This window comes from Artemia franciscana, chromosome 11, assembly GCF_032884065.1.
Source record: "Artemia franciscana chromosome 11, ASM3288406v1, whole genome shotgun sequence".
NCBI lineage: Eukaryota > Metazoa > Arthropoda > Branchiopoda > Anostraca > Artemiidae > Artemia > Artemia franciscana.
In genome coordinates, this window is record NC_088873.1 from 20,249,458 (window position 1) to 20,274,033 (window position 24,576).

Below are 24,576 nucleotides of genomic sequence, written 5' to 3' on the forward strand. Positions count from 1 at the left end.
AGAAAATGAGCAATGACGGTTCTGCCCTTCTTGTTCCCGGTGCAAAATCTTGATTAGCATCCTCCCATCCCTGTCTCCCACAAAATATTCAGGGCAATTTTTAACAAAACTTTCATTTATTAACAAAACTATTTTTGATTAATTAATTAACTAATAATTTATAGTTTAATTTTTTTAATTATTAATTAACTTATAGTTTATATTTAATTATTTTTCAATAATATTATTCAGAATATTTAACTATTGTCAATTATTTTTATTATCATTATAATTTAATTATTGCATTCTGTTTTTATGGCACTTGGTATTTACCAAGTGACATACAGCGATTGCAATTTCTCTCGGTCTGTCTGTATGTCTGTCGGTCCACATTTTGCTAGTTCAGGCACTTCCAGATAGGCTAGGACGATGAAAGTTGGCAGGCATATCAGGGACCAGACCAGATTATATTAGAAATAGTCGTTTCCCTGATTAAACCACCCTGGGGGATTTGAGGGACGGTAAATTTGCAAAAATTGGAAAAAATGAGGTATTTTTAACTTACGAACGGGTGATCAGGTCTTAATAAATTCAATATTTCGAAGGATATCTTGTTTCAGAGCTCTTATTCTAAGTTCCGACCCTTCCGGTGATATTGGAGGGAGTTGGAGGGGGAAAACAGAAACCTAGGAAAACGCTTAGAGTGGAGACATAAGGATGAAACTTGGTGAGAATAAAAAGCACAAGTCCTAGATAAGTGACTGACACAACCGGAACTGATCCGCTCTCTTTGGGGGAGTTGGGCGGGGGGGGGGGGGGTAATTCTGAAAAATTAAAAAAAGAGGTATTTTGAGCCTGCGAACGGGTGATCAGATCTTAATGAAATTTGACATTTAGAAGGACCTCGTAACTTGGAGCTCTTATTTTAAATCCCGACAGGATCCGATGACACTGGCGGGAGTTGGAGGGGGAACAGAAATCTTGGCAAATGCTTAGAGTGGAGAGATCGGGATGAAACTTGGTGGGAAGAATAAGCGCAAATCCAAGATAAATGATTGACAAAATCGGATGTTTAATTTGGAAAAATTAGACAAAATAAGGTATTTTTAACTTACGAACGAGTGATGAGATGTTAATGAAATTTTTAGAAGGATCTCGTGTTTCAGAGCTCTTACTTTAAATCTCGACCTGATCTGGTGAAACGGGGGGAAGTTGAAGGGGGAGACCGGAAATCTTGGAAAACACTTAGATTAGAGAGATCAGGATGAAACGTGGTGGAAAAAATAAGCACAAGTCCCCGTGATTGACATAACCGAACCGGATCCGCTCTCTTTGGGGGACTTAGGGATGGGGGGTAATTCAGTTAATCGGAAAAATTAGAAAAATGAGGTATATTTAAGTTATGAACGGTTGATCGGATCTAAATGAAATTTTATATTTAGAAGGACCTCGTGTCTCAAAGCTCTTATTCTGAATCCCGACCGGATCCGGTGATATTGGGGGGAATTGGAGGGGGAAACCAGAAATCTTGGAAAACGCTTAGAGTGGAGAGATCGGGATGAAACTTGGTGGGAAACTTCGAAAATTACAAACTAATAATAATCATTAGATTATTTATTCGCATTTTAGTGCCCGTAAAATTTCAGCACCCGGGGAAAGAACCTTCTCTTTTCCCCCTTTAAAAAAGCCACTGAAAATGAGTAACTCTCTCACAGTTAGATAGGAACAGAATTTTCGGCAGCCGTTTTAGAATTGTTGATGGTACTAAACATTAAGTAAAGAGCAAATCTTGTCAATTGATCCCTAGAATTTCATCTTACTCATTTAGGTCTAATTATTTAAACTTAATGTATGCTTTAGCTTTCTCCATTTTCTAAAAATAAAAAAAAATATAACTGGGAGCCATTTAACTTTAAAAAAAGTTATAGTCCTTTGAGGCACATCTTCAATAATGATTGCCAAGACTTCAAAAACTCAACATGCAAGGTGACATGCCCCTTACGTTAAAACTCACAAGTCTGAACATTTTAGGATTTACCAGGACAAAAAATCACCAGAACCATTTAACTTTTTTGTCAAACAGTTCATGGTAACGAACTGTAGTAAGGAGCGACCCGGCTCAATAGTAACCAAAACTCTAAAAAGTAGAATTTTAATACCAATAGCTACATCAAAAGAATTGCATTTTAATGCTGGTTTTAAATATATAAGTTTCATCAAGTTTAGTCTTACCCACCAAAGTTACGAGCCTGAGAAAATTTGCGTTATTTTAGAAAATATGGGGAAACACTCCCTAAAAGACATAGAATCTTAACGAAAATCACACCATCAGATTCAGCGTATCAGAGAACCCTACTGTAGAAGTTTCAAGCTCCTATCTATAAAAATGTGGAATTTTATATTTTTTGCCAGAAGGCAGATCACGGATGAGTGTTTTTTTGTTTTTTTTCCCCAGGGGTGATCGTATCGAACCAGTTGTCCTAGAATGTTGCAAGAGGGCTCATTCTAACGGAAATGAAAAGTTCTTGTGCCCTTTTTAAGTGACCAAAAAAATTGGAGGGCACCTAGGCCCCCTCCCACGCTAATTATTTTCCCAAAGTCAACGGATCAAAATTCTGAGATAGCCATTTTATTCAGCGTAGTCGAAAAGCCTTATAACTATGTCTTTGGGGACGACTCACTCCCCCAAAGTCCCCGTGGGAGGGGCAACAAGTTACAAACTTTGACCTGTGCTTACATATAGTAATGGTTATTGGGAAGTATACAGGCGTTTTCAGGAGGATTTTTTTGGTTGGGGGAGGGGTTGAGAAGAGGGGGATATGCTGGGGGAACTTTTCATCGAGAATTTGTCATGGGAGAAGAAAATTTCCATGAAGGGAGAGCAGGATTTACTAGCATTATTAAAAAAAACAATTAAAAAATAAATGTGAAAAAGCTTTTTCAGCTGGAAGTAAGGAACAGCAATAAAACTTAAAACAAACAGAAATTATTACCCATATGAGGGGCTCACCTCCTTCTAATACCTCGCTCTTTACGCTAAAGTATTTTTAGTAATTTCAACTATTTATTCTACGGCTTTTGTGATTCAGGGGTCATTCTTAATGAATTGGGATAAAATTTAAGCTTTAGTATAAAGATCGATGTACTGACGATGGGGCGAATCCCCTCATATATGTAATAAAAACATGAGAATACAAAAGTTCTTTACGTAAGCTAATTTAAAGCTAATTTATAAGTTACGTAAATCTTTTACCAATACAAAGATTCGTAAAAAATTAAAAGTTCTAGTTGCCTTTTTAATTAAACAAAAAATCGGAGGGCAACTAGGCTTCGTCCCCCGCTCTTTTTTTCTCAAAATCATTCGATCAAAATTATGAGAAAGCCATTTAGCCAAAAAAATATGCAAATTTCGTTTTGATTATTCCTCTGCGGAGAGCCAAAATCAAAACATGCATTGATTCAAAAACGTTCAGAAATAAAATAAAAAAAACAAGTTTTTTTAACTGAAAGTAAGGAGCGACATTAAAACTTAAAACGCGCAGAAATTGCTTCGTATATGAAAGAGGCTGCTTCCTCATCAACGCCCCGCTCTTTACGCTAAAGTTTTTTACTGTTTTAAAAAGGAGAATTGAGAGAAAGAGTCAAACTTTAGCGTAAAGAACGGGGCGCTGGTGAGGAAGCAGCCTCTTTCATATACGAAGTAATTTCTGTGCGTTTTAAGTTTTAATGTCGCTCCTTACTTTCAGTTAAAAAAAACTTGTTTTTTTTTATTTAATAATAATAAGGCAAGATTACTGTAATAAGTAAATCGGCAAAATTAGCACACTAGTAACTGTCTGATCTCAGTTTCAGACAAAAAAATTACTGAGTTAAAAAAAAATCCCTAGAAGCATTAAACACAAGATGGCTTTTATGATTTCATTTTAAAACCTAGCGCAAGTTTCCATTCTCATAAGTTGCCCTTATTCTTTACAAGTTACACACTACTTTCACATTTGGATCAAGATTTCCTGAAATTATGGCTTTGTGCAGTTCCAAAGTAAGCCAAGTTGATCAATTACTGTAATCCGCTAAGTTTAAGACAATAAGATACATAAATGCTTTATATGCTGCACACCTGTAGAAGAATATCTCTTAGATTAGTCTGAAGACCCCATACCAATCTCAAAAATGTGTGACCCAAAACATTTATTTAGTGCTTTAGACACCCAGCCCAGGAAAAACCCTCTTATGCATCCACCCCAAGGGTCAGACTAATGCCTCCTTTTGCCTCTTCATATACTCTCATATTATCCATTAAAAATTATTGTAAATTATCTAAATGATTAAAATTGACCAAGAATTTCCTCAGTTTTTCACTTACTGGTTATCTGTTAATCATTACTAATTTAGCTGAACACAACACTTACCCTTAACATAAAAGAGTCGAGCTTCTGTTAAAACTTGATCATCTTCTCTAATTTCAATGTCAAAATCTGCAAATACAAGGATTAAAAAGAAATAAAATGCTTGGAAAAAGAAAATTTTAAGGCATTGACTGTTTATTGTCTTACGAAGTAATGATGTCTCTGGATCACAATTGTCTGTATTCCTAATCATATAAATAATAATTATCTAATTGTCATGCTTAGCAGCATACCACTAAGCAATTGACATCACTGCCGCAAGTTTTACCTAAAAAAAAATCCTAAGTGAGACTAGTGAGGGAAAGGGCATATTTCTGAACCCAAACTTTCTTGCAATGTTTTGTTGGGTCAGTCTTAATAGTTTAACTGCCTCTTTTCCTATTCGTGTTCTCTGTTATCTATAATGCACTAGCATATGTAAAGGTCCTTATATAATTTGTATCTTGACTTGGTTATTTAGGCTTTTTGCATGTCCTCCCTCTATAGCAAAATTCATCATTTGCCATACATGCATCATTGGCAATACAGTTTTGGACAAAATCAGATTAAAACGTTATAAATACTGTGTCATGTCTTATTTCTATGTAATCTTGATTTCAACAAATTGTTTTCCCATTTCGTCTGTAGTAAATTAAATTAATAAAATAAAACTTAACTGTCCCACTTCTCACTCTGTATATGTATAATATGTTATTGACATGGTTCTTAAAATTATGACCACAAGGTAGTCTAATGCAGTTGCACAATAAGGTATGCAGAAGGCACTGCAATTAAAGCAGTGGTATTCTAAGGCAAGGAAGTTCAGAAACCAGCATGACATGACATTTATGAAGAATAGCAAAATTTTGCCTGTATTTTCAGTTAAGAGCAAAATTTACATACAAAGAGTAATACTAATTTCTATATGCTAAGCGTATTCCCCAAGAATATTCCCCCTCCAGAAAATTCTGCTCCCAGGTTGAATTATCATAGCAGAGTAATATAAAGGTTAAAGAGAATAACTTGAAAATATGAAATGAAGTACACAATATGAAGTATTTATGAATATGAAGTACACAGAAATAATAGGCAGGATTAACCTGCATGACTAATTACTTTGCGTGGACTTAGCTGAGGTGTCACAAGCCAATATATATAAGTGTTTTTTTTTTTTGGGGGGGGGGGGGTAAATAAGTTTTTTGGATTGGCTGGCCATTTTCACCAGCTGATTTATGTGGTATACATGGGCACCCTTAAGAGGAGGGGGCAAGGGTGGATTCAAATACTCACCCACAAATGTAAAACTCACTCTTTGTATAATAAGATGCTGATGTCTTGCTACTTATGCGTTTCTAAATATTTCTTTTAACCTGCTCCAAAGAAGAACTGGAATAAATGTACTAAGGATGCTTACTGAAATTAATCACATTTCATGCAATGCCAGTACTTAAAGACATTATTGCTGAATCAGCATACCATACAAAATGTCTGCTGCTAGTAGGATAAAGTGAATTCAATCAATATATGTATATTTTCCCCACAATTTGGAAAATTTGCATCCACATATAAGCAGCACCAACATACACTCTTTTTCTACTGTTATCCATTTTAGCATACAGTGCTAGGAAACCAAGCTTTGCTTGGTGAAGGGAATTTTAGACATATCAATAATATTCAGTGTACCCCCCCCCTCCATTCAAAATGTATATACCCATACCCTAGCTTATACAAGAAAAAAACTTTTCTGTATTTTTTATAGATTTGGTTTTTCTTAAACAAAAAAAAAAAAAAAACAAGAAGGCAATTTTTCATCTTTATGTGTCAATATTTGCCTTCTGATAACATCCCTGTCAGTTTTTGATTAATGTAAGGTTTCTGCTGCAATGATGCCAAGAGCTATTCAGATTTATGGATATTCCTTATCAAACAATACCCAAAGGGAAAGCTAATAATTCTAAACTTATTTTTCAAATACTTTTACATTAAAAATATAGTCATTTTTTTCAATCTGGGCAAAATTTACAGGATAGTATTTTCTATTGAGGAGAATTTCTACAGGGTGGAAGTATTTTTCATAGGAAATTGGTTTGCTGAGTTTTTTTCATTGAACAACCTATTTTGTTATTTTCATTAAAAAAAAGTGAAAAAACAACCCAAACTGCACTTTTTAGGTGTCATATGATACTATGTGATTGCCTTATTAAGCCAAATTTATAAATAAAAAGTAATTAAATACAAAAACTAGTCTATAAATGAGCCCATAATTAGCTCTCTATGATGTTCATGTGTCAATCCCAGCCTTTCCATTCTAAAAGTGTCACCTAGATTGTGCTTATAGGGCACCATATGGCACTTTATAACAGCTTTATGAAGTCTAATTTAAAAAAGATATAAGATAGCTTTTAAATGAGCCCTTAAACAGCTCTTTATGATGTTCTAGAGCATTGATATCATAAAAGAAAAAAAGAGGATATATCAGTGCTGCCAATGCAAAAAGTGATATTTCCTTGTTGTTGAAGGAGAGGGTTATAAACTTTCTTTATAAGGTGTCAACAATGACAATTTAAAGGGTGAACTTTTTGATTTGCTGAGATATCATTTTCAAGTCACATTCAACTATACAGCACAATACATAGGGCTGCTAGAACATTGATTGGTCCAACACTGAGACTGAGAATCCTGTGCTGGATTTGAGGGCCAGAAAAACGAGGGGAGATAGGTACTCTTTACATTAGTGGTAAAGCTGGCTGACAAAAGCTGAGTGTATATGACACTCACCTTTTCCCACCTGGAGGCTTGTTTACACCATACTACTGTCACCTGCAGCAACTTATTGCTGATGATTTTAGTAAGAGTTGGGCACCAGTACTTAATTTTATGTTTGTGTAATGTTTTGAATTTGACCAAGTAGTGTGTTTGCTAAATAGTAACTTTTCTTCACTGCTGCATGAAGAAAAATTTGCTATTAAAGACTTACCACATGTCCCCTTGACTTTTTTTTCATTGAGTGTTCAGTAGCCTATCCATTATAAATAATTTCCCAAAACCAGTTTCCAGATAGGCTATCAATAAAATGGAGAAATAGGAATATACATGGAAATAAGGAATATAGGAATATACATATATAATTTAGGTTATATATTTGAATATTAGGGGCATTGGGGGTAGAGTAAATTGAAGTCCTTTTAGGAAAGATATAAGTAGCACAGGAATTTTAAGATTTTAAAGTTGTTTTCAGAGCTTTATAGTGTTTCCTACTCAATAGCCCTAATTGTGCATTGGTACCACTCTCTTAATTTAATTGTTCAAAATTTTTAAATCTCATTTCTATGAGCCTCTGTATTGTGTCACTGCATATTGTGGCAAACATTTCCACATAATAAAAATCCTCTCAGCCTAGTTTAATGAAAATGATCTATTTTATGACAGTGGCAGATCCAGGGGAAGTGCAGGGGGCACCCCCCCCCTGATGTGGTGGTGGATTTGTAGTTTGGACTGCTTGCTCTGGTTTGGGTAGAAATGAAAGTTTTTTTTGTAATTGGTTTTCAATTGTTGAGTTTTAATAAGCTTTTAACTATTAAGACTGTTTCTTTTTGCAAACAAGTTTGACACAAGGTTTTAGTTACTTTATGCAGTCTCTGTAAGATTTTACCAATGACAGATAACACCAAAGAGTCTTTAAATAAATTTAGGTCTATCAAGGGAATCTGTCTGCATTACCACAAAAGCCAACTCGAAGGCAACCTTTTGTAATAATAAAGAGGGGAAATTTAAAATTCTAACTTCTTTAGGCTTTCAAAATCATATTTCAGGATTTTGCTGTCACAACAGGGCTGAAAAGCAAAATATTTACTGCTTTTTACTGTCAAACAACATTATTGTTTTTTAGGGGATTGGTATAATAGAAAGTAAATGTATGAGAAGTGCAAAAATTATTAATTTGAGCTTGAAATAGTGGCCACTTCACTGCCTATTTTCATCTCATTAAAGCTCTGCATTATTTGACATATCACCCCCTCTGTTCATCCTAAAACATTAAAATAAAGGCTGACCTCTTTAGAAATTTAATAGAGATTTGTATAAGTATCTACTTAAAACTAAGAATGAGTTAAATGACAACCTTTGAATGATTACTCCATTAAAGGTGGGAGTAATCATTTAAGAAGAATAAATTTTCAAAAAGTTGTTTATAAAGAAGGCACATGTGTTGACATTTTTTTATATAGCAGGTATAGATGGGTCTCTGAATTCTCAGTTTGAATCAGTGGAATGGCATCAATTTTTTTCTAAACATTTACTAATAAACATTGATAAAAAAGGAAATTTGCACAACTTCAGTTAACCACAGAAACAGAATACAACTACAGTATTACTTCAGAATTTCTCACCATCTAAATACCAACCAGTCACAAAATATAGTTGTTTTTGTATTAAGGGATGTATATATTTATCCAGAAAATTGTAACTGTTACATATACTGCTGAGGATTTTTCTACTTATTTTGATACATGCCATCTAATCATACTCCCATGATTAGTTGTTTGTGAATCAAAATTTTTACAGAACAATTCTCTTGCTCAATGCTAAATTTGAGTCAAATTTCAACTTTTATTTTTGTGTTCAACAGACATATTGAGATTTAAACATTTGAATTGAATATCTAAAAATCACAAGGTTAAAAAAACTTAATTAGAAATTTCCACAGCTTAAAACTCTGAGAGTTTAATTCATAAATCTATTCCTGTGAAATACAAAGATAACAAACACATAGTGTCTCAACTCATATACTTAGTTTGAAGCACATACCTACATGCATCTTTCTTGGAGTTTATATTTTTCAGACAATTTTGGTTTTTATTCAAATATTTATGATGAATAGAAGAGGAAATACAAACAAAGAGCTCTAAACTGACAGGACTGCCAATTATAAACATTTACCAAATATCCACCCTGTAATAAACAGATATGGCTGGTGTCAAAAAATAGAGCAATACACTTTTTCTTATAAAATTGTGAAGTCTGTAATTTAGGTGAAATATATCAAACTTTAAAAAGCAGTAAGATACACTGCATTGTTATGAATTGTAAAATCTTGATTAGTAAATTTTTGAGATTTTGTCAATGTTGACAATGTTAATTAAAACATTATTTTTTTAAAAAGAAACAGTGATTAGTTAATGTTTTACTGCCTATACTAAAAAACCCTTGTTTTAAATGTCTTCAGTGCATTTCTATCTCTTTGTTCTGTTTTTCTTGTTACACCCCTAAAACATTTAGTATTTAATGTTTAATATATCTTTTAAAAATATACAAGTTTTAGCTTAGCTTTATCCTCATTTCCTTTTCTTCATTACAATCATAGTTACTAAGCAATGCAACAAAATTAAGCAACATACTAAGTGTTTTTGCCTATACAAATTGTCAAAAAGAGTGTATGACCCCAAAACATGGTTCAAGACCATTTTTGTCTGTACAATAAAAAGCTAAAATCACTTACTTATGGTGGTCAGAAGTGCAAAGGCGAAAAATATGCAGAAAACATCAAATATCATATTTTTTATAGATGGTGAACAAATTCTTATCTTTTATGGCAGGGTGATTTTTATAACTTATTATTTTGGGTATTAATATTTTTATACCATTTCAATTCCAACAGATTTATTAGAACTTTACCCTCACCAGATTTTAGATTAAATGTATGACTATTTCTACTACCTACCTACAACACATAATCGTTGAGGTTCCCTTTAAATTGTGGGTATTTCTCTGTTAGCAAATTTATCAAAGCAAACTATTATGCACCCCCCTTAAGAAAATCCTGGATACACCACTTTATTGGGATTGGAAAGCAGTAATTAACCTTGTTTTTGGTTGTAAATGCGTTGAAAACATTAAAAACTAATTAGCACAAAGTGACTTTTTGTCCAAGAGGTGATTAAACCTAAAGGCCCATAAAAAAAGTAAGTTATATTTTACCTTTCCTAATTGATTTGCTCCACAGACCATTTAATGAAACACAAAGTTCGTATACAGTTTTGCATGTCAAAGAAAATGCGAGAATATCTCTGCTCCTGAGATGCCTAATTATCAAAATTAGAACCTCTTCCGGTAATTCCATAAGCTTCATGCTTTTGTTTTTCAGACTCTCTGCCTTTTTTTAATTTATACACGATTACTCCTGTCAAATAAATTGCATGAATTTTAACACTCAATGGCCAATTGCAATTATTGAATTACACTCAAAACAGGGCCAGACCTAGGGGGACAGGTCAGGATTTACCACTAGGCCGGGGTCTAGAAGCACACATGCTCAATGCCAGGGAGCGCAATAAATAATCACTGAAGTGGTATTTAAAAAAAAATTATTTATCGTCGAAGTGCCGGATGTACTACGCCGCTGCGCTGCCTATTCACAGAAAAGCTATTTTAAAACAATACATAAATTCTATGGCTGCCTATAAATTGTCAGATGTCTCCCAAGAATGGTTGCTGGGGGTTCAGTACCACCTTTCTCTTTTATTACCTTTGGATCATCAGCTGCGTAATCAGCTCCTTTTCTGCGTTCTCATCAGCTGTGTAATCCATTATCACTGGATTCTCAGGGATTTCTCCAAAAATCTGGCAGAAAAGGAGGGGTAAAAACACTTGGAATTAGAATTGTCAAAGCTTTAAATATGGTCCTGGGAAGAGACAATCACCCGGGTGGGACGTTTGGTAGATGGCGAAACATACTAGAGATTAAATTACTAAGAAAAATTTCTTGAAAGAAGAACTTATTTAATGTTTCAAATTATTTAATTTATAGCGCCATAGTATTTTGTCAAGCATAGTTACACGTTTTCACTAACCCCTAACCTTTCCTTCATGCTTTGCTTTAAGGGCTGATTTGTATAATGACACGACTAAGTAATATAATGGACGTGGTTGGGCTCAACGGTTGTCTGTAACCCAGTCAAGTAGATATACTAGGTGGGTCCCCTGTTAATAATTTAAGAGTTTCCAGGGACGCTAATTCCCGGTAATGAAGGAACGCAACAGTTTTACTGTTTTTTAATGAAGACACAAAAAAGCTATTTTTCGAAATTTTCCAGCTTATGCGTCTAATGACGCAGTGAGAATTTTATTTCGATAAATGAGGTGCAATAAAGTCAAAATTATGTCATTACCCCATGCTGAAATAGTTTTTGCATGAAAGTGGTAAGGTTTAAGCTACAGAAAGTAACATTAAGTGTTCCCAGGCAAAGCTTGCGCAATCATAGCTTGGCCCACAATTTGCTATAAAAATTTACCTTTAACTCTTAAGCAAATCAGTGCCAGTGAAGCCTAAGTAAAGAGTATTGTTGGCCCAATCCATTGCTAATTTAATTCATTCTTTTATTCCCCAAGACACTTTGTATAGAAGAAGTTGCCACAGAAACTTCGGGAGCAACTCATTCGATCGGAAATTGAAAATTCTAGGGCACTTTTTAAGAGTCAAAACTGATTGGAATGCAACTAGACCCCTTTAATTTCCCCAGCTACATTGTATCAAAGTTTTGAGATAGCCATTTTTTTAAGCATTGTTGAAGAGTCCCAATAATTATATTTTTGAGTATGTCAACCCCTCAGAGGCCTCAAGGCGAGGGCTATAAGTAATACTACTTTCTTATTATTAAAACATAGGTTTTATGGAAAATGTGGTTGTATAAGCTTTAAAAGGGGCTCATTCAACTGGAAATTGAAAGTTGTAGTGCCTTTGAGATTCAAAAGGGATCGGAAGGCAATTAGCCTCTCCCCTCTTTTTTTCCCCAAATACATTTGATCGAAATTTTAATTTAGCCATTTTGTTTAAAAACAGCCAAAGACTATATAACCATGCCTCCAGGATTGAAACAAGCCTCTGAATCTGGTGCAAGGGTTGTAAATTATCTTTCAGGGCATAAAAGGTTTTTTGAAAGAGTTGATTTTATAAACTTTGGAGGGTTCTCAATTTTATTGGAAATTGACCATTTTGTTCAAAATTGTCAAAAGATCACATAACAATACCTCCAGCACTGAAACAACACCCAAAAGCCTGGGGGCAAGGGTTGGAGGCTACACACCAGGGGCGTATAAGGCTTATATTGAAATTGAAAGATCTAGTGGCCTTTTAAGAGCCAATTGTAATTGGAGGGCAACCAATACCCCTTTCTCCAATCATTTCCCAAAACACTTCCAATTAAAATTTTGAGACACATATTTTGGTAAGCATAGTTGAAAGATCCAACAATTATGTCCTTAGGGATGTCAACCCCCCCTACAGACCTCAGGATAAGGGTTGCAAGTTATGCAATTCGTCAATTGTTTACATATTCTGTATGTTATTGGGAAACGTCGGCATGTTTGACTTTTACTTTCCAAAACAACAAAGGGCATTCAGGTGAACCTGTCAGAGAATTTTGAGGGGAGTATTGAACTAAATCAAAACATAATATGTACATACAAGTTGTCAAAAGCGCGTAACTCAGGAATGACTGAGTATACTAATTCGGAACTATCAGAAAATGAAAGGGGAGATGACTAAATTACCATCAAGGCAGTATTTTCTTTCTACTAATGCTACAACAGCTGCCACTAAAACTATTGCTTTTGTAGAGGATATTGCCAAGGCTAAGGATATTGAAATGAACATCTGAGGAAATGTTGAGGGGAAAGTAGAAATAACCAAATAAACTTAAGCCTGATGTTTTGAATATATTACAAGTGAAATACTTTTAAACTTGCAACTGAAACTTGGTATATAATTTTCTAAGAACTTATGAGTGATTACAGCATATGGATTGTTGCTGTGAATGCAAAGTAAGACTCATTAGTTGATGCTTAGCATCATCATGTATCTTTATTTGAAATACTTTCTTACTTTTAGGAAGAAGAGGGGCATTTTTTCCACCACAAGATCTGGTTCACCCGCTGGGAGGGACCTCCCTTTAACTGATGGGTTTGAGTGAGTGAGCAGTGACGCTTCCCCTGCTTTATAGGTTTATTGTCATTGTGCCCGCCTTTAGATCATTTTGATTTTTAATTATATATAAAGACAGATGATCAACATTGGGCTGGTCTTTTCTACCATCAAGTTCTGAATTTTACTCAGCACAACATAGACAGCGGAGACTACAACAGGATTGTAAAAAAAAACGGCTAATTTTTTTGAATTTGAGCATTTTGTTGAGGTGAAGAAACTGCTTTACAAAAATTGACTCCCCTATGAGGTGATGCCACAATGACAAGGAACAAATGCTAACTCAAGTTCTATTTCTGAATATCATTGCGAGACTTACTCGGTCGTGTGCAGAAATTATTACTGATACCAACATTTATTATTAAATAGTCTGACGAAGTTTCTGTAATTCCAGCTTCTTTATCTGTGGGTTCTTAACGCTAATATATTTTGTAGTGTTCAATTTCAAGTTTAGAAGTGATAATAAATAAAGTGTGGAGATATAGTAAATTACAGAGAATTGTTTCTACAACTGTATTAGATTATTGGTCCCCGAGCCCTGGTGGAACTAGGAAAAGAGTATTGAAAATTATCGTCCTTGTGGTATCCATCGGAGGAACCGTCCCCCCTTCAAAAAGATATTTATAGAGTTATTAATAGTGACATAGGCTGTGGCACCTCGGGCCAAATAGTGCATTTTACCTCCCCCCCCCGCAGCTAGTATACTTGTCATACCCACACTGGTTGTAATATCAGTCCGGGAAGAGCCTGTATAAACCTTGAGACCACTTTGATTGCGCTATTACACTCTAGCAACACCGCCAGAAGTTACACTGGTGGCACAAGAGAATATACAGTTGGGAAGTGCCTTGACCAATTGATGCTCCTGACTAGTGTCTCATATCCATATGCAGCATTTACCAGATCCAAATATTCCTAATGCGAATAGTGTCAAACCCTTTTCCTCTGGTTCTTAAAAATCGGACGTCTGATCGAAGCGACTCTATTTTATGCAAAGATAAGCTTGACTTACTCGCTAACCATGATGGAATTCTTTCGATGAAGCAAGCTCATGATGGTTCGTGCTGACTTGTCCTTACTCGTAACAAAACTTCAGTCATATTCCCTGCCCCTGCGGCCTAATGGAGCCTACCCAATATTCGAGCAACAGAGCGACGACAAAATGCTCTGTTTGTTAGTGGATGGCATATAAGGTAGATTAAGTGATACTGGGGCATTCATGTCCACCAGTATTTACAGAAAATCTATCAATGGTACACATTCATGGTGATTCAAAGTCTTTCATTCAAAGCATTTCATTACACCTTCTTTGGGATTTTAGACAAGAGACTTGGACGTTGAAGCCTTAAAAGGCTTAGAAGACAAACAACAGAGCCAGAAGAAATTATTTTTGATAAAAGGTAAGCTTTGCATATTTTCGCTTAGTATCCAGAGTTTTTCTCCAAACATTATAATGTACTTCTTGAGCTTATATTAGCATACTAATTCATATCTGCTTTCACTAAACATTTTTGTTAGAAACTTTATACGTTAAATTTAAAAAACTGTTTACTTGTTAGCTTTTCAGTATAACTCAAAAGCTTTGTGTCATAGAAATCAGCTGCTATATTTAACTGTTTAATTATGGTGCTATAATATACTCTTATTGATTACTTTCAGGTTTTAAAAATCTTATGCTGGTATGATGAAGAATCAAGCTATTGAACTTGTTGCTAACCATAACCAACAAATGGCTTATTTATTCTTGTCACTGTGACCAGAGAAGGCCAAAATTTTGGAAAATTTAAGGTGCATGTTTTCTCTGAAGCAAGCAATTCTGCTTTTTTTTTAGTTAAAGTGAATTTCTCAGAATGGTATGTTCAGATTCAAATATTTCTTAGTTTAGTTCAGCGGTAGAGCTTAAACACTAGACTGTGGTATTAAAACTAAATAAACAACAGTGAGGATTCCAAGTTCTGAAGATAATCCTTTCCATAAAATATCATAACAGTATTCCATAACAATAGCTATAATATTTACTGTTCTAAAAGCCTTAGTGCCTTGGCATTAAAAAACAAAAATTCAATTCTAAATAAATCACAGGACAGATGTGGCTTAAATAGCATTATATTTAAGGTTTATGTATTCTGGGTAACAAAAACAAAAACTCCTATTATTACATAGCTGAGATACTATTTTATCCATCTTATATATAAAATTTTTTAAGTTTGGCGTACACTGTTTTTAACTTAAAAAATCAAAGGTAAGTTGGTCTAAAATTGTTGAAAATAAAAATCTGTGTATTATTTTTCTTTAGGAAGTTTAGGCTCTTCTATAAGAAAAGTCAAAGTAATACCACGATTCTGCCTTGTCAATGGATAGATCTGGATTAAGGAATTCAGTGATATATGCATAGAAATGCATTTACTACAAAAGTAGAGCAAAACATTTTATCCAAGGCTGATGATTGTCAGGACATGTTCTTTTTTACTTTTGTTCATTTTCTCTTCAGTTTAGCTTCATTCTAACATGATGTCACTTATCCAGTCTTTCATGTCACTCTATATCTCCGTTAGTGTTTTTTGTTGTTGTTTATATTATTGTAACTAGCTGTTGGGTGGCACTTCGATCCACCCTAACACCTAGTTGGTGGGGGCGCTTCGCGTCCACCCCCCAAGCCCCCCCGCGCGCGTAAGTCGTTACACGCCATATTAGTTACGCGCCATTGTAGTTGTGTCCCTGTGTCCCACCTGTGAATATAGATAGATATATATATATATGGTTTTAACTACGTAAAACTTGTGAATATACACCATTCTTGGTTGTTCCATTGTCTGTGCATATACAAAGCTTTATATACTTATAATGACGTCATATGCAAAAGTTCTTTTTACAAACAAACAAACATGCATACATACAACTTATTTTTATATAGATAGATAGATATATATACATATACAATACAAATGAACTACGTAAAACTTGCGAATATACACCATTCTTCTCTGTCCCATTGTCAGTGCAAATAAATAGATTGTTAGGTTTACCGACCCTCGAACATCCAACTTACAATTGTCCATGGGAAAAACAATCTGTATTAAGATCTATACCGCATTGTTCTTATGATTGCCCTTGAGCTTTGTTGATGGTGATTGCAAATGCTAATCGAGTTGGGAATTGCAATCTTTTAAATTGAAAAGGCAGATCCGTTGAAATCATAGGAGTGCGAGGAATAAGAACAGCCTCACCCTCAAAAGGTCCTGTCAAGATTGTTGCCTCTATTACGTTTTCAATTGTTGTTTTTTACGGCAAGTCGCGTGCCATTGCAAAGCATTGGTGGGTTGATATTTCGTAGCAATCTTATTGGTACACATTTTTTTTTAGTTGTAGCACGTGTGGTGGAAACCCTGGGAGATCCAGAGAATTTAAAAATTCAGATGGATAATTAACCGCCTCATTTGGTCCCAGTACTGTGTCGACTGACTTGTAAAGGACTGCCTGGTCTCGAATCTTGGTCGAAAACAATATTGTTGATTTCGTGGACGTCTTTATTCTTGGCTGCCAGAATCGCTCGTTCTTTTAGCCATTTATGATTTTTATAATTGGTTAGAATATTCGGAAATACCTTTCAACCAATTCATTTTTGGACGTCACTAAATTACAGAATTCAGCAGGCAGTTGTATATGTCCTGAAATTGAGTCTACTGGGAGCTTTCCACTTCCAATTGCCAGCAATTGATCTGAAAATGTTTGACCAGAGTCATCGTTTTGCAATCGGACCCGCACATTTGTAGTTAATTTTAATGTCTTTAAGTGTGACCATAAATTCGAATTTTTCAGGCAAGCATTCATTTCGTCTGCAGGGGTTGATATAGGTATTATAAGTAATGTTTGCCTGAAATCTCCCGCAAGCAATATTAATGTGCTGCCAAAGGGTTTCGAATTCCCTCGTAAATCTCTCAATGATTGATCCAGAGCCTCGAGCTATTTTTTGTGCGTCATTGTGCATTCGTCGCAAATAATAAGTCTGCATTGCAGCAATACTTTACCCATTCCAGATGATTTGGAAATATTGCACGTGGGAGTTTCTGTAAAAAGAAAATTCAGAGGCAATTTCAAAGCAGAATGAGCAGTTCTCCCACCAGGCAGCAACGTTGCGGCTATTCCGGACGACACAATTGTCAACGCTATGTCATTTTTTGATCGAATTGATGCCCGAATCAATTTTATCACAAATGTTTTACCAGTACCTCCTGGCGCATCCAAAAAGAAGATTTCTCCAACGTTGTTATCGACACAATGCATTATCTTATCATAAATGTCCTTTTGCTCAGTTTTTAACTTAGAAATGTTATTTTGTACATACGACAATAGATCACTCGTGTTGTAGCTTTGTTCACGATCCAATTCTACACATGTTGAAACAGCAGCGTTACGATTAGGTGAAGGAACTCCCAAACCCTGAAGAGGTTTGATTACCATACATACGCACAAATCTTCAATAATAACTAAAGTGTAGTTATAAATTTCTGATGTAAAATCAAAAGTCATATCTAACGTCTCTAGCCGTTTTCGATGGAGTATATCCTCGGCCATTTTCGATTTATATTTTTCTCATAACTCTGTAGGAGCTGAAGGAGAGCAAGTTGTTAGTATGATTCCAAACAATGCACGAATTTGGCTTGGAGTCGACGTTTCGCACGCGTCATTGATGCAGTTATCCCAGTGTTGGTCATTCTTCAATAAATTCAGAGCTTGGTATGCACTACGGTAAGTGTCATGTATAATACCGTTTACAGTTCTCAAATACTCAAAGAACATTCACCAAAAGCAGGCGGAGAAAGAAGCATTTATGTTGATTGGAGTGAATGGTGTAGAGTCTTCCTATCGTGGTATCTTTGAAAATGGTAGGTTAGCCGTCGACTGACTTACCCTGTTTTCGACGTTCAAATACTTTAGCATTCCACGTGTAATAAGAAAGCACTTCAGTATGCAGCAGTTTTTTGCAAAAGAATCATTTTGAACTAACGAAAAGAAAACAGTTAACGTTGTATCCGGTAGATTCAGGGCTCTTTGTCGCACGTTGGATTCCGAAAAATAAACACTTTGTCCATTTTGTAAATTTACCGCTAAGTGAACAACAGCTGGACTTCGTTCATGTATCGGAAATGAAAGAATTTGCCAAACAGCTTCATTACTGCTAATGTATCTTCCAGCTTGATATTGTACGATTTCATCGATATCTCTGATGTCGGACTGCAAGCCAAAAACTGCCATGTCACTGCCTTTGTTGACGTATTTACATATGTATTTGATTGCCTTTACGGAGTTACAGTATTCAACGTTTATGCGTGCATTAAATCTTTTTGACAATAAAGGTGAATATGGAACAACCCACTGATTATCTACTTCGATGGCGGTACCGTTATGCTTCTTTATTATTGCTGTTTTACCGCCATCTTCAGTAGATCTTCTTCTATATGGTGGGTAACCATCATTGTCAATACTTGTGTTGGGTAGTAAAGGTCGAGGATATTGCTTTGTGCACCTTCCTTTGGCCATGCATGGTGATTTTTCATTCAGCGCACCGCAAGGTCCATATATCATATTTTTTACAACAATATCATATAAGCCCTTATCGACATTTTCATTAGCAATTTCAGCGGAAATCACATCGTCAATTTCATTTGAAGTAATTTTATCATGTAGCCAGATTAAAATATGTGCGTGTGGCAATCCTCGTTTTTGCCATTCCACTGAGAACATCCAGCATCGCACTGACCCAAACACTTTAAGTTTTACTATGTAATTTATCAGTGACTTCAACTTTTGCCGGAAGACACGGGCCGTAATGTCATGTCTATGAGCCGCCGATTGTCGTTGAAGTGAAAGCTGCCGGATCTCGTCTCAAGATTGATTACATGTAAATGTAATAAATAAATCTGGACAACCATAGAGATGAACATACGCAATAGCATCTTGAGCATATTCATGCATATGACGGGGACTGCCAGTATGTGACGACTGTTTTGAATGTAAAACCCTCTATCCGGATGCTGCATTCTCCGTGAAATACGCTTTCGAACACGCTCCTTGTGATTTGGAAAGAAGTAAAAAAATGGGAAAACCTCCAGGGATTCCGGTATTGAGACTGTGGATTTGCCACCAGCCTTTAAGGGATTTAATAAATGTAAAGTTGACACGATGCTCCTAACCATACAGAAGAAACAGAAGAAAAATAAAGGCGGGTTTGTGTTTAACAAATTCAAATACTTCTTTTTCTTCCAAATTTATAAACTCTTTATAAACAATATAAAAAGATCAAGAGGCTGTATTGGTACTAGCTGGGCTTTAATCCTTAAACTGCTGGTAATAGGTGATTTGAGCATTGCAGTTCCCACAGTTTCTGTTAACCTCAAAAATTTTCAAAGCAATAATTATTTGGGCTTATCGGTGGCGTGAGCTGCTATAGAACTGAACGTTTGTTGATAAAATCTTTGCCAAAATAAGGAATATTAAGTTACTTACTTGTGAGCAAAGTATTGCCATGTAATGCCGCCAAAAAACAGGGAATGGTACAATGAAGTGGTCAAAAACTTCAACAACCAACCAAGGCTTTGATAAGTGAGCATCGGAATGGTGTTTTTGGATGAAAGGTCAAATAACATAAAATGTGACGAATATAATTCCTGGCTTTGCGCTGAGTGTATCTTGATGTCTGATACAGAATACGACATATTTAACAAAATGAACCAAAAACTTGGAAGTGCTTGGGTCTGCCCTTTGTGCAAAACCAACGGTAGATAACAAATCGTTTCAGACATTGTAAAAACCGCATTACAAAAGCATATGACCAAAATGCGGGCATGTTTGACTCATTCAAACAGAATATGAGTGCTCTGTCAAAGCCAAAATCAACGATCTGGAAGATAATGTAAAAACAAAAGTTTCTGCGTCATAACTCAAAGACATTGTAAACTCCGTGGTTGCTGATAAACTAGAAGCCATAGTTCACAAAATAGTCAGGAGAAATAAAGCAGGTTTAACAGACATCTCAAGCTCATTGCTTATGGTGTACCACCTCAAAAATACGATGCCAAATTTATAAATAAGCTCATTAAAATTGGGCTCAAAATAGATGTGGGTGTCATTTCGAACATTTGGCACCTGCCAGGAAGGCAAAACCATAGTGCTCTAGTATCTTCAAATGCTGCAAAGCCTGGTCCCTTATTATTCTCTGTCAATTCGGGTAAACAGAAAGAAGAAATCTTGAAACTTTTCCGAACAAAATAGGCACTATTGCGTTTTACGTAGATATATCTCGAGAAGACCGTCAGAAAAGACAAAAATGGTTAAAGAGATTAAAAGAAGAGCTGCTGCCAGTAAGCAAAATCTAGGAAATAGAAACTGGGTCATTGTGGCAAAAAAAAAGCCAACCTTGGGACCCCTAGTCCCAAGACAGATGTGGTACTACCTGATGTAAGTAATGTAAATAGAGAGCAAAAGGTCATTTGCAGTAACACGAACTGAAGCTATACCAGCACCGAGTCATTGGTCTTAATGGACGAAGTTTCCAAAACAGCCTGTTTGGGTTGTAAGAGTTAGCTTTACAACACTTGCAGTGAGACTGGCAGTAAAAGTGAAATCAGTCTTTCTTGTACTAGTGGAATTACTGCTAAAATAATAAACAGTAATAAAAATAAACTCTAGGAAAGTCCGTGTTTATTCTTATTTTTTTGACAAATTCTAATACTCTTGCTCCGAAACTGAATGAACTGAAAGCTGTGTGTTTTGATCTTGATATAGACGTTATTTATGTTTGTGAAAATGCTGTAAAATTCAGCGACAAAATTGGAAGAATCTCATATCCAAGTCCCTGGATTCAGTTCGTGTAGCAATTTGTATAAGCCTGTGTGTCTGAAAGTAACAGCAATATATTGCAGAACTGGACTGAGAGCTGAAACTGTGAGTTACTCTTTCATTTATTCTGATAATATTTGGGTTGAGTATGTTTGTTCAAAACTCCACGTTGGATCTGAATCATTTATAGTACGCATTGTTCACCGTAGATCGTCTGCCCCTGATCAATATATTTCACACCTAGTTGTATCTGATCTCTTATCTAAGATGAACACCTGTGAGCATTCAACAATCTTTTTGTTTGGAGGTTTTTATATATCTGATGATAAGTGGGTTGAAGGTATGGGATTCCCCCTCCCCCGAAAGTAGCCCCTCCTGTGTCACTACTAAATCCCTCACTGACAACCTATTGACATAAATTACTGACCAACGAATAAGATTCAGGCACCAGCAACAACCCTCATTACTAGACTTTGTTGTAAAAAATTACCCTGAATGAATCATTTCTACTTCTTATCACCCTGACATCGGAAGCAGTGGACAAATTTGTACCTTGACTGGGATACAGGTGAACTTCAAGAAGGAAAATAAAGTGAAGTAGTCCTTTATAGAGTACGAATCAATACAGCAAGACCTGTCAAAGATAACATGGGAGAGTTTTGTTGACAGTGACAACATAAAATAAAGCTGGGAGGCATTTTAGACAGTACTTTTAGCTGCAGAAAATAAATATCCCCAGGTATACTGGCCGCCCCCGCCAAAAACTCGCTCCTTCCTATCCCAAGAAGTGATAAGGGCTAGAAGAAAGAATAAAAGAGCCTGGACCAAATACGTAAAGTTCAAGTGTGATAAGCAGTATGGCACGTTCAACAAATGCAAAAACAAGCTAGGAAATTTGACTCGGAAGAGTATAGAAAGCCATGAGGAGGCAATTGCAGCTGACGCAAAGCAGAATGCAAAGGGGTTCTGGCGCCATATCTCAGTAGCTAATCCCTCTAAACATGATATCCTGAACCTCATGAAACAGGATGACACAAAGACCTGAGGGGATAAAGAAAAAGTGGATTTGCTCAAATCTAGCTTTGATACAAATTTCTCCGCTCAGCATATACCAAATTTTCAACCCACTTTACCAGAGCAACCAATCAGAGAACCAATGTACATGATAATTATAAGTATCGAAAATGTTCTGAATAGGCTTAAGAGACCGGATGCAAATACAGCTGCTGGGCCAGATAACCTATTACCCAGACTACTAAAAGAAGCAGCAGAACAAATTGCTTAGCGAATAGCAGTGATATTTGGGATGTCACTCACTTCCAAAGTGCTCCCAAGTGACAAGAAGCAGGCCAACATCAACCCCACCTTTAAGAAAGAGAGAAAGGACCAAGCCTGAAATTATCACCCTATAAGTCTTACTTCTGTTGGATAAAGGTCGCTCAATCGATACAAGCCTCATTTAGTCATGTGACTTTTTCACCAGACTCTTAGATGATGGCCTTCCGGTGGATGTCATGTCGCTTGATCAAGCAAAAGCCTTTGATAAAGTACTGCATCAATCTCTTCTCTTGAAAATTGAAGTATTGAGAGTGCATGAGGATATAGTTCCCTGGAATGAAGCTTTTCTTCTGGAAGAACTCAGAGGGTAGTAGTTTATGATTTCACCGGTAAAACTGTTTATTCTGATGAAATTCATGTCATTAGTGGAGTCCCACAGAGCCCAATCCTGGGACCAACGCTGTTCAGCATATATATTAACGACTGTACAACACACTTGAAAACCCATTGACACTAAGTGCTGCGAAGATTGCAAGCTCTTAGGACGTGGCCAAATTAGCCCCATCTCTCAACGATGCAAGAAGATTTAAATCAACTATCTAGATGGTCATCTGAGTGGGGTTTGCGGTTCAACGTGTCAAAATGCAAAGTCCGGCATCTTGAACACAACAATCCTAGACGACCTAATTATACTAAAGATGACCTACTTGAGGCTTTAAGTGAGGAGGAAGACCTAGGGATTGTTCTCGATAACGAACTCAAGTTCCACAACCACACACAAGCTCAAGTTGCTAAAGCAAAGCAAGCCCTGGGGCTAACAAAATGAAGGTTTACAATCAGAAAGCCGTTTGTATTCAAGAAGCTGCGTAAGGCTATTGTACGTCCAAACCTAGAATTTTGAATGGCCCTAACGTCTCCCCATTATTAAATGAATATCAAAGCACTAGAGAGTGTCCAAAGGTGAGGAACAAAGCTCAAACCATCTTTGCAAGTCAACCCATATGAGGAATACCTTGCATCCCTCAAACTTCCCACCCTAGTCTATCAAAGGAAGAGAGGAGACGCAATGGCTACTCGCAAACTATTAGAAAACGACCTCTGAAGTCAAATATCCTGCTCATACCTTTCAAACACGACGGGAGGTCACACAAATAAGCTGCAAGTGCCCTCTTGCCATCGACGTGAGCACCGACAATTTTTACGCGCTGTCCCTTACTGGAAAGCCTCTCCGAAGCCATCATCCAGTCCCAAACCATAAATGCATTCAAGAAAGGAGGCCAATGCAGAGGGCAGACTAACAAGGGATGCCAGACCATAGTCACATCACACCACCAGCGAGATGTTCCACAGGAGTCTCATCAGCACCTTATCTTGCTAGACATGCAATTTAAGGCAATTTTCAAGATAATTACATACAATTGACTCAAATACATGCGGTTATTCTAGCATTACTAAATTTAAAGCTCGTCTTTTTTTATTTTATTTCGGTAGAATTCTGAATGAGGTGCTTTTTCTATCTTGGAAAGTATATCAGTTACGAGAATGACACTTTCAGGAATGCATTCAGAGTCTAAATTATGCTTTGGGAAGGTGAGTTCAACCTCCTTTCTCTTCTCCTTCTCTATTTCCAAGGCATAAAAAATGGTCATATTTCTTAATTTCTGACAAACTAGGCTATGATTTCAAAAATGTTGGTTTTATTCAGCTTTTGTTTGATTCTAGCCTAGGCCCAGATTAAAAAACGATTCTAAGGATTTAAATGGGATTTAAGGCCAAAAATAAGATTTTTTTTTCAAATTAGGACAAAGTTTTCCAACTTCTTTAAAACATTGTAGGCTATATTTGGGTTTAGCAATATTACGTGGCTCAAATGTCTTTCCTTGGGTCTTTGGGGAGCTGTAGAATTGTTTGTGAAATTTAATTTCTGTGACACAGAGTTTGTGCCAGTTTAACACAGACCAATGCCTTTCAAAGGTAAAAGGGATGGAGGCTGATGTTTTAAAAGGTCTTTCACGGTGTAGTTTAGACTTCAAAGATGTTCTGGAAAGATTCATTCACCTAATTTAACCACTTCCTAAGATATCAAAGACCTCCTCATCTATAATTTTACCATAATTC

At 36.0% G+C, this 24,576-nt stretch overlaps 1 protein-coding gene across 2 annotated transcripts in view; it reads right to left on the reverse strand.

The window, feature by feature from the left end:
* Positions 1-23,789, reverse strand: part of LOC136032942 (F-box only protein 31-like) — a 60,900-nt gene extending 37,111 nt beyond the window's left edge. Inside the window, exons 1-2 of one of the 2 annotated variants that reach the window (XM_065713410.1) lie at positions 23,582-23,789; positions 4,389-4,454 (exon numbers count right to left, since the gene is read on the reverse strand). In XM_065713410.1, the coding sequence (XP_065569482.1) occupies positions 4,389-4,454; positions 23,582-23,774 (259 nt within the window). In that variant the 5' untranslated portion in view covers positions 23,775-23,789. Of the gene's footprint in view, positions 1-4,388; positions 4,455-10,340; positions 10,701-23,581 lie in introns of those variants that run through there. The other variant, XM_065713411.1, reaches the window with a different exon arrangement.
* Positions 23,790-24,576: the final 787 nt, after the last annotated feature.